This window comes from Thalassophryne amazonica, chromosome 15, assembly GCF_902500255.1.
Source record: "Thalassophryne amazonica chromosome 15, fThaAma1.1, whole genome shotgun sequence".
NCBI lineage: Eukaryota > Metazoa > Chordata > Actinopteri > Batrachoidiformes > Batrachoididae > Thalassophryne > Thalassophryne amazonica.
The window spans coordinates 73364527-73377610 of NC_047117.1; the positions used below are offsets into that span (position 1 = coordinate 73364527).

A 13084-nucleotide genomic window follows, 5' to 3' on the forward strand; every position below is an offset into this window, starting at 1 on the left:
TTAAACCCGTGACAACCTTACCAGGCTTGTTTTCAAATTAAGCTGAAAGGTTTTTCTTTTTGACTGCTTTCAGATCTTTGAAATTGCTATTTATGCATAAATCTATTGCACTGATTTATAAGAAGCTATTTTATTGTAGAAATGTTTGTGTTGTTGCCGCATAACTTATTTATTGATTGTGCTTACAAACTGTGATTTTGTTTAGTTTGTTGTAGTTGATTTGTAATGATGCACTTTGATTCAGTGTGAACTGTGTATTACTGTAACTGCATGAACACTTTTAAATGTTAAATGACATCATTTTAATCCTGAAATGACTCCTGTGACTAGTGTGTTTGGGAAGTGTCTGCTGTGATAAATTATTTAAATGGTTTAAACATTTCTTTGTTGTATTCCAGTAAACGCTAAAGTAACACTACAGAATGTAGTCTGCACAGTTGAATCTTGACAAGGTCAGGACATATAGTGCTGGAAAGAAAACCCAGTTACAGTCCATTTAACAAGTTTGACAGATTGCTTTTATACTGAACTCTGCATTAATTGCAGGACTTAATTTAATTATAAGAGCTAATGTTGTTGGAAATGTTGATAACACTGGACAATGAAGGTTTTGCTTCCTGAACAGTTTTGGGTGTATTTTAAGGATTTTACACAACAAAAATGAAAATATTAAACTTGCCCTGTCATGCACCATTTTGTAGTTATTACTTATTTTTGTGATTTGTCCACAAGACTATCTGTTTTCATGTCAAGCATTCCTGGGCATGCAGCCGCTGTAGATATTGTGTTAGATGTACTTAAGATGACAGGCACACAGGCTACAAAAGCTGGACACATTTACAGATTCTGTTTCGACACGCATGTTGATGCAGATGTTCTTCAGATTATAGCGTCAGGAGTATGCTTAACAATAGGATTCAGTTGATTGTGCTGAACTAACAAGGTCACGGCATGAGAATGAAATCATATGATTAGTCAAATTTAATGTTTTTCAAAGTTCCTTTGTAGAAAAGCAAGTCAATTATTTTTGTGTTCAGCTTGACATTGCCTATCATGATCTTGAACTGTTTTCAGGAAGCAAAAGTTTTCTTTTAAAAAACGAGAAAAAAAAACTTTGTACAGTGTAACCATTTGGTTTGAGCGTTTCTACAATCGTTCCTCAATGCTTTTTTGCAGAATGTTCTAATTCTCTTCAGCAACTCTTCAATAAAATGGTTATCTAATAACCATTTGCTTTGTTTCTTGACATAATGTTTGGGTTCGTCGCATTACAAATTCATGCTTTACAAAACACGTTTCCTCACATTTTCAGTTTTTAAAGAATTGTAAGAGTAGCATTCTTGACTTCCTGAAAAAAAATCAACTAGTTTTGTGTGCTCATGTGCCCACATAAGCACGGCTTTGTTGATAAGAAAAGGTAATATTTTACTTTTTAATTCCCAGAGCTCAGCTGGTTTCATGGAGAAACATACATATACAACCCCTGGCAAAAATTATGGAATCACCAGCCTCGGAGGATGTTCATTCAGTTGTTTAATTTTGTAGAAAAAAAGCAGATCACAGACATGACACAAACTAAAGTCATTTCAAATGGCAACTTTCTGGCTTTAAGAAACACTATAAGAAATCAGGAAAAGAAATTGTGGCAGTAAACGGTTACTTTTTAGACCAAGCAGAGGGAAAAAAATATGGAATCACTCAATTCTGAGGAAAAAATTATGGAATCATGAAAAACAAAAGAACACTCCAACACATCACTAGTATTTTGTTGCACCACCTCTGGCTTTTATAACAGCTTGCAGTCTCTGAGGCATGGATTTAATGAGTGACAAACAGTACTCTTCATCAATCTGGCTCTAACTTTCTGTGATTGCTGTTGCCAGATCAGCTTTGCAGGTTGGAGCCTTGCCATGGATCATTTTCTTCAACTTCCACCAAAGATTTTCAATTGGATTAAGATCCGGACTATTTGCAGGCCATGACATTGACCCTATGTGTCTTTTTGCAAGGAATGTTTTTACAGTTTTTGCTCTATGGCAAGATGCATTATCATCTTGAAAAATGATTTCATCATCCCCAAACATCCTTTCAATTGATGGGATAAGAAAAGTGTCCAAAATATCAACGTAAACTTGTGCATTTATTGATGATGTAATGACAGCCATCTCCCCAGTGCCTTTACCTGACATGCAGCCCCATATCATCGACTGTGGAAATTTACATGTTCTCTTCGGGCAGTCATCTTTATAAATCTCATTGGAACGGCACCAAACAAAAGTTCCAGCATCCTCACCTTGCCCAATGCAGATTCGAGATTCATCACTGAATATGACTTTCATCCAGTCTTCCACAGTTCACGATTGCTTTTGCTTGTTTTTTTCTGTTTAGGTGTTAATGATGGCTTTCGTTTAGCTTTTCTGTATGTAAATCCCATTTCCTTTAGGCGGTTTCTTACAGTTCGGTCACGGACGTTGACTCCAGTTTCCTCCCATTCGTTCCTCATTTGTTTTGTTGTGCATTTTCGAGTTTTGAGACATATTGCTTTAAGTTTTCTGTCTTGACGCTTTGATGTCTTCCTTGGTCTACCAGTATGTTTGCCTTTAACAACCTTCCCATGTTGTTTGTATTTGGTCCAGAGTTTAGACACAGCTGACTGTGAACAACCAACATCTTTTGCAACATTGCGTGATGATTTACCCTCTTTTAAGAGTTTGATAATCCTCTCCTTTGTTTCAATTGACATCTCTCATGTTGGAGCCATGATTCATGTCAATCCACTTGGTGCAACAGCACTCCAAGGTGTGATCACTCCGTTTTAGATGCAGACTAACGAGCAGATCTAATTTGATGCAGATGTTAGTTTTGGGGATGAAAATTTACAGGGTGATTCCATAATTTTTTCCTCAGAATTGAGTGAGTCCATATTTTTTTTCCCTCTGCTTGGTCTAAAAAAGTAACCGTTACTGACTGCCACAGTTATTTTTCCTGATTTCTTATAGTGTTTCTTAAAGCCAGAAAGTTACCATTTGAAATTACTTTAGTTTTGTGTCATGTCTGTGATCTGCTTTTTTCCTACAAAATTAAACAACTGAATGAACATCCTCCGAGGCCGGTGATTCCATAATTATTGCCAGGGGTTGTACACTAATTTGTGCACACAATTTACACAGCAAAACATATTATTGAAGATGTGCTATGAAATTGATGTCAAGTACATATTAATTTTGAATTCAGATTTTATTCCATTTAGAGCTCCTCAGGTGTCAATGTGGGAGAACACTAATTTACTGTCAAAATAAAATGGGGACACAAATTGAGCATTTTCATGAGGAAGGTTGCAAAATAAAATCCCTACTTCTGTTAAATGTTGAGGAAAGGACATTTGTTCAAACACGTTTGATCCTGGAATATCAAGTGGAAGTCAAATCAAAAGCCCGTGTGTATCCCAAGCTTCCATGTGCATGCAGAGTCTGTTCATGAACATGACTGGATGTGCTTGTTCAGGAAAGGACAGATTTTATGGAAAATAATAGTAACAGCGTTGGCACATATGTCATTTATGTGACACTCTGATAATGTGGTGCATACTTCATCCATCCATTTTCTATACCCACTTACTCCAATCAAGGGTCATGGGGTGCTGGAGTGTATCCCAGCAGTCATAGGGCCCGATGCAAGGATACACCCTGGATAGGACGCCAGTCTATCACAGGGCCACATGACATATACTTGACTTGCAAACAAAAACAAAAAATAAACCTTTTATGTGCCCCTATGGTCACTGCTCAAGAAATAACAATTTTGCAACTTTTTCTATGAAAATGCCTCATTAGAAATTATTTTCTTTCTCATTTTTATTGCTCTTCAACTTAGTCTGTTGTCATCATTCCATTAATTCCTCAATGTTCTCTCTCTGTATGTGCACTGTTTTATGTTTGTACCAAAATATGCAGCTGTATATTGGGGTTTGTCTTTTATCCTCATTGTATGTGTCTTTGTGACATCATTTAAACATTTTAGCGGATATTTTTAAATTTTCAGATTCCATATGTAGGTAGTTTTGGGGGAAGAAATGCCGCTATCATTATTGTCTGTAAAACCATGTCCATGGATCCATTACAGTTGTGTTATGTATCTAATACAGTGAACATCACATGCTCAGGAGTGTGTAAAGTGTAAACCTACATGTGGCCCACTTGCCTTTTGAAAGTTGTTCTCAAACCTGGTCCTCAAGTACTAACACATTTCCAATCTCTCCCTGCTCTGCCATAATCTGACTAGTTCATTAGTACTTCATTGTCTGCACACCGGAATATGAACACCTATTAATAATATCTACTGGTTTCTGCAACCCCTAGTTTCTATGTGTTTCTGAACACATTATTAAACTTGATTTTTATGTTTGCCTTTACATGCATAAGTGCTACCGTGATTTCTGGACTATAAGCTACTACTATTTTCATATGTTTAAACACTATGGCTTAAACAATGATGTGGCTAATTTATGGATTTTCACTCATAAGTCTAAAATACGTCCATTAATGCTGTCCATTCATTGGCTGAAAGCTGCAGTCCTTCGTTTCAGTAGGATTCATCATCACATTCTGAAGAAAAATTATCCACATAAAGCCTCCTGATTTTGGAAAATGATGTCTGAAAATAATTTCTTCACGCGGCTGAAGAAAAGTCCCTCTGTGACACCAGCACTTAGTGCCACAGTTGCGCTGTCAAATCATGGTTTCTGCGCCGGAGGTAATTTGCTGAGTTGAAGCGCCTGGTGTGGCTGTCCAGGCTGACATGAGACCAACTCAGTCTGCTACAGGTGTAATCCGTTCGTTGAGTGTCTGTAGTGTTGTCAGCAGAGCCCCCCGGGCCGCTTTTTGCACCACAAGTTGAAAGCCTCATGGTGCAGTATCAGACAATTCTGTCTGCACATGATGATGATATCCCACGATCCACAAATAAAAAATAATTCTAAATGACTCAGTTTTGCCTCCGTGTGGAGTGGAGACACCGAGCAACACCGTACTCTGGCTCAATGTTGTGCTTGTCATAGTTACGTGTTCGACCTTTGGGGAAAAAAACCTATTTACCGAATGTATTTGTGTTACCGGTTGGTATTTAATTAAAAGTCTTTCTGTGTAACATCTTTCTGTGTAAATATCTCATTTACAATGTGGACATCTGCAGCTTATGGAAAAGTGCAGGCTATAAATGTACAATTTTTTCTTCTTCTTTTTAAAGTTGGTGTGTGCGGCTTATATTCAGGTGCGCTCAGTTGTCCGGAAATTACGGTATTTTGCCATTTGAAACTGATCTCAGTTATAAGTAAAACCTAACTCCTGTTTGCATTTCTGCCTCTAGCTTCCCGCAGTCACGATTAACAGAAGAACTGGGAGCTCCAGAACGGAAGAGGACAAAATGTTGTCGAAACACTGCTTTGGATGCTGTTCTCAGCTCACTTTGCCCAGCGCACCGTTCTCTACTCTGCCAAATCCTTAAGCTGGCACACCAGGAAAAACTGCTTTCTGTGTCTCATCACAGAGCCGTGGGTCAAACTGAATCTCACTGCTTTCATTGTGGTGTAAACTCACAGGATGTTGTTCCCCCTCATCTAAGCACTTTCTGTGACTGTAATGCTGAAAACAGCAGCCCATATTACCCTGTGATTGATCATCATGGTCACAACACCATAATGTACCATCCAGGAGACTCCAAGTCCAAATGTCAGATCCATCACTACCCTTTAAATGAGTGTAGAAGGGAAACTCCTCATGACTCAAACTGTTGCTGTATCCAGAGGTGCAAAGTAGAAAGCTGCCCAATTATTTGCTCCAAGAGGCTCAACTGCATTTCCTGCCAAACCTTGTCTGCAAGTCAGATCAAGAATGTCATGTGTTCATTTGCGCCCTCTCCTCCGTTATCCGAATGTGCTTCAGTACACTCTTCCTCCTCTGCCTTGTGCCCCTGCTCACTGATCAGTGTTAACAAACATAACCACTACTCATTTTCATCTTGTTCAAACCATGCCTGCCTGAGCCAGGTAAGGGGCACAGCAGAAAACGGGAAAGGAGAAATGGATCCTTTTTGCCCTGTCTTAAAGAGGGAGCTGAGCCCTTCTCCTCCTCCTCTTTCTCCTATACCTTCAGACATCAGCAGTAAAGCTGATGAAATGCCACCCTCACTGTACCATCGTAGACAAGGGGAGGGAGCTGATGTGCACATTCAAGATAGTGTCATAAAAGGAAGTCATCAGAAAGTGGAATTGGACACAGTCACAGAGGAGATGAAGAAGTGTCGGCCTTCAGAAAACGGCCAAGAGGAGCAGAACAATAGTGGAAGTTTACTACAGGATGTTGTAAATCGCTTCAGCGAGAAACTGGAGACAATTAAACCACTGGAGAAAGACCCACCTCTGACCTCCCCGGCAATTTTCATCGCTGAAAAGGAGCAACCTCAGTCTCTGTCAAACAGTCACACTCTGCCATTTCATGCTGATGCCAACCTGACCAAAATAATTACCACAGTGCTACATACAGGCAACGATAGCGACTACAATCTCAGTGAGCTGTTCCATCGCCACAACAGTAAAGAACCCAAGTCACCTAACACTCGGGCCCGCCGTCGGCAGGAGGTCCTTGCAGCCATGGCAACACCTGTTGACAATGCGTCAGTGCGAAGGCATAATTTACAGGTTAAACGGGAGTTTGCTGTGCTTGACCAGTCAAACAGTTGGAGAAAGGTTCCTCCATTAAAGAGGGCGAGAATGAAAACTGGAAATGTTCGTGCGCCAATTTCAAGCACTTCATCAGATGACAACCTCATTAAACAGGCAGCTAAAAAACAGACAGTCAGTTTAGAATCTTCAGAGCGTGAAAGATTTTGCGAGAGACCAGTGAATATGCTCTCCTCGGGAAATAACAGTGATAAGGTAAAGAAAGAACTACAAGTAGTCATAGTTAAAGAAGAAGTTTCAAAAATGACATCCAAGGGGAGAAATTGGGAAATGGTTCATGAGGGAAAAGACAACCTTCCTTCAGGTTCTAAAATGCATAACCCTGACCTTCAAAGCAAATTGTGCAACCCAGGTTCAAATTATGAGGATGAGCAGAACAGAAGCAGTAAAAATCCAGAGGAAACAAAACACAGATCTGATGGTGGCAGATTCCGTACAGGAAATCACAACCACAGTTGTGTTGGTGAGAGTCAGAAAATCACTCCTCACTGCCAAACAGACCACTCCACAGAGTCAAGGAGATCCAGAAGAAATATTGTTCCTCCACAGCGGTTCTCTTCCTATGTCACAGAGCCGCGGAAGATGTACTTTGCTGCATGTTTCTCTGAAAGCATCTTCATCCAGCAGACACAAAAGGAAAATGATTCAGCATCAAGCAATTTCAATGTTTTCTCCAAAAATTCAGATGTTACCACTCAGGATGATTCAAGAATAGAACCCCCTTTGTCCTTGCCTGAACACAAAGGAGAGTTTACTGAATCAACATGTAGGGGCCATTCTGAAATAGCTTGCAAAGACTCTACAGATGAAAGTAAGGGTTCCCCCCAAACTGTTGATACCAGTGTGAAGAGTCCTAAAAAGAAAAAGCACACTTACAATGGGACACACGGCAGTGATGGTACTTCAAAGCGATATGGAAGGTTACGCTCATCTCTGAATAAACTACAGGACGAAGAAAAGACCACAAACTCCACAGTATTGGATATCACAATCTCTAGCAAGTCTGCCACCTCTACTGAGGACCCTCCCATGGCCCCGGTCCAGTATAAAAGCCCAATTAAACTCATGTTTGTATCACCGGTAATAGATAAGGCTGGTGTTAGGTACAGTCTGAAAACAGCAGGCTCTGATTCAAGTACACAAACAGAGCCATTTGATCCATGTGAAGAGTCTTCGTGGATGGGGACACCTGAAAAGATCAAAGTCCAAAGCACAAAGTGTGAAAAACTTCGAGTAAGATCTACTTCTTCACTGAAGTCTAATACCTCACCTGCCTCTTCACCACGCAAAAACGCCAGTTCCCCAACCAAATCTGCTTCTTCACCATGCAAAAACACCAGTTCCCCACCCAAATCTGCCTCTTCACCATGCAAAAATGCCAGTTCCCCAACCAAATCTGCTTCTTCACCTTGCAAAAGTGCCAGTCCCCCAACCAAATCTGCTTCTTCACCATGCAAAAACACCAGTTCCCCACCCAAATCTGCCTCTTCACCTTGCAAAAGTGCCAGTCCCCCAAACCAAATCTGCTTCTTCACCATGCAAAAACAATGGTTCCCCAACCAAATCTGCCCTCCTTCACCACACAAAAATACTGGTTCCCCCACCCAAATCCTGCCTTTTCACCACGCAAAAAATGCTGGTTCCCCACCTAAATCTGCCTCTTCACCACGCAAAAATGCCGGTTCCCCACTCAAATCTGCTTCTTCACCCAAATCTGCCACTTCACCATGCCAGCCTGTTGCTTCAACTCCCAAACAAGCCCCTTCACAATACAAAACTACTACATCTCCACGCAGGCCTGTTGCTTCACCACCCAAAAGTGGTGCTTCATTATGCAGCTCAACTTCCACATCACCAAATTGAGTCCCAGAACATTAGGAGAAGGTAGTCCAAACAAGCATGTGGCTGGAAATGAGAGCCAGAGATTTCTAGGTGATATAACTTCCTTTAATGAAACCACTCCTCTAAAAAGGCGCCCGGGTCGCCAAGAAGCTAGGGCCGCAACTGGAGAAGAAAACTAAGAGACCAATTGGTCGACCACGTAAGGCAGGTGGCTTCAGATCCAGTAAAGGGAACAGTTACAGGAAACAAAATTCTATTTTAGTGTCTGACAGTCAGGAGAATGCAAACAAGAATCTCAAAATAACAGTCACATACGGACGCTCAAGGAGAAACAAAACGAATGGTATGCGAGTGCTTTGACCAGCTGCAAACAGAATTCCATGACGCTTGCAAAGCAGCAAACCAAAATGGTGACTTGCACATTTTAACGCGGAATTCTCAAACCAGTTTAGGTAAAATCTGTTCTCCTTCATCAGCTGTTCACAATTGACTTTGGTCAGACCTGTAAAGGAATGCCCTCATTCTAGCAACATTAAATGCCAGAAGCAAAATGGTGCCCTACCTTCAAGGAAACCGGGGAGACCTGCAAAAGTTAAAATCTCTGGAATCTCGGTCACAATAACCACTGTAATCACCTCGGCAACGTAAAATTCAGTTAAGCAAGATACCAGACAGTCTCCAAAAAAACTCAATCAAAGGAAAGCACTCCTGCCGCTTTTCAAACTGGCCAAAGAGCTGGAGACAATCAGTAGTCAGTCAACCAGCAAACTGCAGTCAAACGAAGGGTGAGATGGATGAAAAGGAGGAAAGCAAAGACAAATTACCCGAGCAGCCATGGCAGTGCGTCAATCCATGCGAGTGCGGAAGCCCTCGATCTACCTGCTTCATGCCGTTGCTACCGTCGAGACCATACAGCCGTAGCACAGCTCTGCTACGACGCTCTAAGCAGCTTTTGCTGAACAAGGCCAGCCATGAGAAGGAAAACAAGAGACCCAGAGCAATGCAGGAGAATCTAAGAAGAAAATACAGCTCTGTGGTCAACAGACAAAGCATGTCTCTCAGGACCTGAGCCAAGTGGCAGGGGTATTTTTGGACTCTATCTTTGACCCAAAGGAAACACTAAGGTGGTGGGCAGTCTCAGCAGAGGAAAACACCTTGAACCAGGAGCTTGCCAGGCGAATAAGACTCATCTCAGACACTTGGGTATCAGACAGCATGAACAGCCAGGACAAATTAGCCTTTAATTCTAGATTAGACATTGAAGACAACAATATACTTACTCCGAAATCAAAACATTCCTCTGCAGTTCGAATGCTGTTCGATTGCCCCCCTGATAGGCCGAGGTCCTGCAGCATGCAGCAGCTCTGCTCCTGGTTTATGCAAACCACAGAGACACAGTCTCTGAGTATTGTCAAGAAGGCAAGCTCCCGAAATTCCTATGAACTTATGCATTTCCCTCGTTCGACAAGCAAGAAAAGTGTCTGTCATAGTCCTCAGGCAGAGCGACTCCGCAAACATATGAAGAAATTTGCTAAAACTGTGCCAAAAAGCCCAATCCAGCATAAAGTGTCTCAAATAAAGTTGAGGAAAAAGAATATGGTACTGTCGAGGAACGTTAAGCGACAGCTTTTCACAACCAGGAATTCACAAGGCAGGCTCAGGGATGGAGCACACTGGAAGAAAAGCAGAGTGCTCGGTAAATATCGCACCACTGTATTCAGGGCTAGGACGAGGTTCCTAACCCGGAAAGAAAGGGGGAGGCTGGAAAAGAGGTGGAGGAACAGTGAGAAAGCTCAAAATAGTTTGACTGGGCTACAGCAAATCCTAAAGCATTAAGTCAGTCGGGTAAAGATCCCTTACCTGACTGTTTGAAGAGCAGTTCAACTGCCACTTTCAGCCAAACTCAGGAGCCCGTGGATGTTTCCAAAGAGCAGAAACTCTGCTCCAAAGCCTGGAGTCCTGAGACACTGAAGGAATGCCGAGTGTTTCTGAGGAAGATCAACTCTCCAGCAAACGAGCCAACTGAGGAAGAGTGGGACTCCTGTACTGTGACACTGGATAATGGGTCGCCTTCTGCGTACGTGTTTGCAAGAAGGGAGAGAGCACTGGTAGGGCTCGATAAAACTGTGAAATCTGAACAGAAAAGGACCATGAATAGAAGTATGAAGCTGAGAAAAACTGGCAGGTTTGGACCTAAAGCAGCCCAGGAGCAGGATAAGACGCGACGAGGCAAATGTAAAAAGGTTGCATCTGCTGAACCGCCACAGCCTCCACCAGCGAAAAGTTTGAGACAATCGCGAGGGAGGGGCTTGACCGGGCCCAGATGGTGTGACTTTGTGTTTGGTAATGATCCCCTTTGTTTTTAACCTTTGTTAAATTCCAGGTTGAAATGATTCCAAAGACAACTTGTGCTCTCTTCTGTTTGTTTGTCAGAAAGCTAAGTGGGGCCTCCTCCATCTTGGGAAAGTGACTGTGGTTAATCGTGGTGCCTTTGGACGTTGAGCTGACCAGACTGAGCAGCCCACTAAGGTTCAGTCTTACACTCAGCAGTTATGTAGCAGTCTAACTTAAAAGCTTGATGTTGCACTATTTTTAACAAGTTTAATCCATGGACTTTTTTTTTTTTTTTTGGTCATTCGTCTTTTTGAACAAGTATAGATCAAATCATTGCAGTTTTATTGGTGGTGCTTGTGAGTCCTGGACTCAAGTGTGTACAGTTGGTGCCATCTCCCCTAAAACATACCTCACTAAGAAGACCAGCATTTCTTCTAGTGAACTTTACACACACACACATATATATATATATATATACATTTTGTGTCTAAAAGGCAAATTAGTGATATTTTTAAAAAAGGAAATTATATGAAACTTTAACCACAAATACTCTTAATCCAACTCTTCTTTGCAATATTCTCATTTTTTATGCTATTTTCATTCTATTGCAAGTTGTTAGACAACACATTTTGAACGAAGAGAATAAGTGGAGCAGCCAGGCTCTGCCTTTAGCCGGATCACTCTCTGGACTAAGACGACAACATTACATATCAGAGGTCACCAGCAGGTACAGACCAAATATTTTTGTCTTTTATTTATTCGTGTCTTTCACGCCACAGTTCTCCTGGTCTGTAATCTCTAAAGCCGACTTAATTTTCAGACCAACCGCAGGTTTTGTGAAATGAAGAAAAATGGCATTATGTAGTTGTTTAAGGTATATTCTGGATAACTTAATGGTGTGTGGGATTTTTTTTTTTAACTCTGTTGTATTTATTATGTGATTTTTGTTTTTCACCCAAAGCATTTATATCTGCCAGCTCTATCTGTTGCACTATTCCAGCTGAGATTATAAATCCCACAGCACAGGCTCCACCCCCATATTTTGCACATCCTACATCCCAACTCCAATAGATCTATATTGGTGCAATACAAATTCAGATGATTTATCACTGTGTACTAACTATTTTATTTCTGAGACAAATGGATGTACTCGAGTACCAACAGTTTGAAATGAGTCATTTCTGCGGCCATGTGACCTGACCTTGAAGGATATTGCTGTATTTCCGTCCCATCATTTAAAAAAAAAAAAAAACCTACAGGCATAAAGGTAACAGTTAATTCTTATAGCATTAAGTTTTTTTTTTACTGAGAAACCTAATTGCATTATTTACTGTTTAAATTCAGGTGGGAAATGTGTTGTTCTGATTTGTCAGTTTTCACTCTCGCCTACCTCGATCAAGGCTCAGCTAAGCCGAATAACGTCAGTGATCATGTTACAGAGACGTGGCAAACACTAATGACAGCACAATGTTTTCCAGCTTTCCACTTCTGGTGATAAGTACAGCCGAGTCATCTGGCTGTAGTGTGCGTTATGTGCCTGATTACCCATGTATGAGTGTGTGTCACTATGGTTGTGCGTTCAAGATAAGCAGGGGGGGCAGCACATTGTGGCAAATCCTGTTCTGTTGAAGAACCTGGTGCTAAATGTCTATTGTGGGTTTTGTTTTTATACTGTCTATTCCAGATGTGTATGTGGCACAATAAAGTTCCCCCCAATAACTGGTTCAGTGTGATATTTAACTAATTACTAGCATGGTGGAATATTTGTTGTGTGACATTATGTACAACATATGCATTATGACTTTCACAAAAATATATTAATGCTTTGATAGAAATGATGAGACAGGATTCTGTGATTACAAAACTTTATTTGTGGGATTTTAAAATAAAGTTGATCCTGGATTTTACACCCTAGGCTCGGCACAGGGCAAATTACAAACTGCTTATTGCCGCCGAACAGGCAAAAAAAAAAAAAAAAAAAAGTTTGGTATCCATAGGCCAATATACATGTAAACTTTTGCAGTTAGCTGTTTACGTTAGTGTAGTAGCGACAGTCAACTTGTAGCCACTCAGTGGAGAACAGCAAAGCAGTTAACTAACCCTTTAATTGGTTGTTTTAAAAAGGTTTATGTACATTTTGTGAGCTTAAAACATGTTTTCCTTTGTTGGGAT

General features: G+C 41.0%; 1 protein-coding gene across 5 annotated transcripts in view; it reads left to right on the forward strand.

The window, feature by feature from the left end:
- lcorl (ligand dependent nuclear receptor corepressor-like) overlaps positions 1 to 11197 on the forward strand; it is a 41069-nt gene extending 29872 nt beyond the window's left edge. For all 5 annotated transcript variants that reach the window (XM_034189196.1, XM_034189194.1, XM_034189195.1 and 2 more), the window contains 2 exons: positions 5365 to 10921; positions 11012 to 11197. In XM_034189196.1, coding sequence (XP_034045087.1) covers positions 5365 to 8599 — 3235 coding nt within the window. In that variant the 3' untranslated portion in view covers positions 8600 to 10921; positions 11012 to 11197. The remainder of the gene's footprint in view (positions 1 to 5364; positions 10922 to 11011) is intronic.
- Positions 11198 to 13084: the final 1887 nt, after the last annotated feature.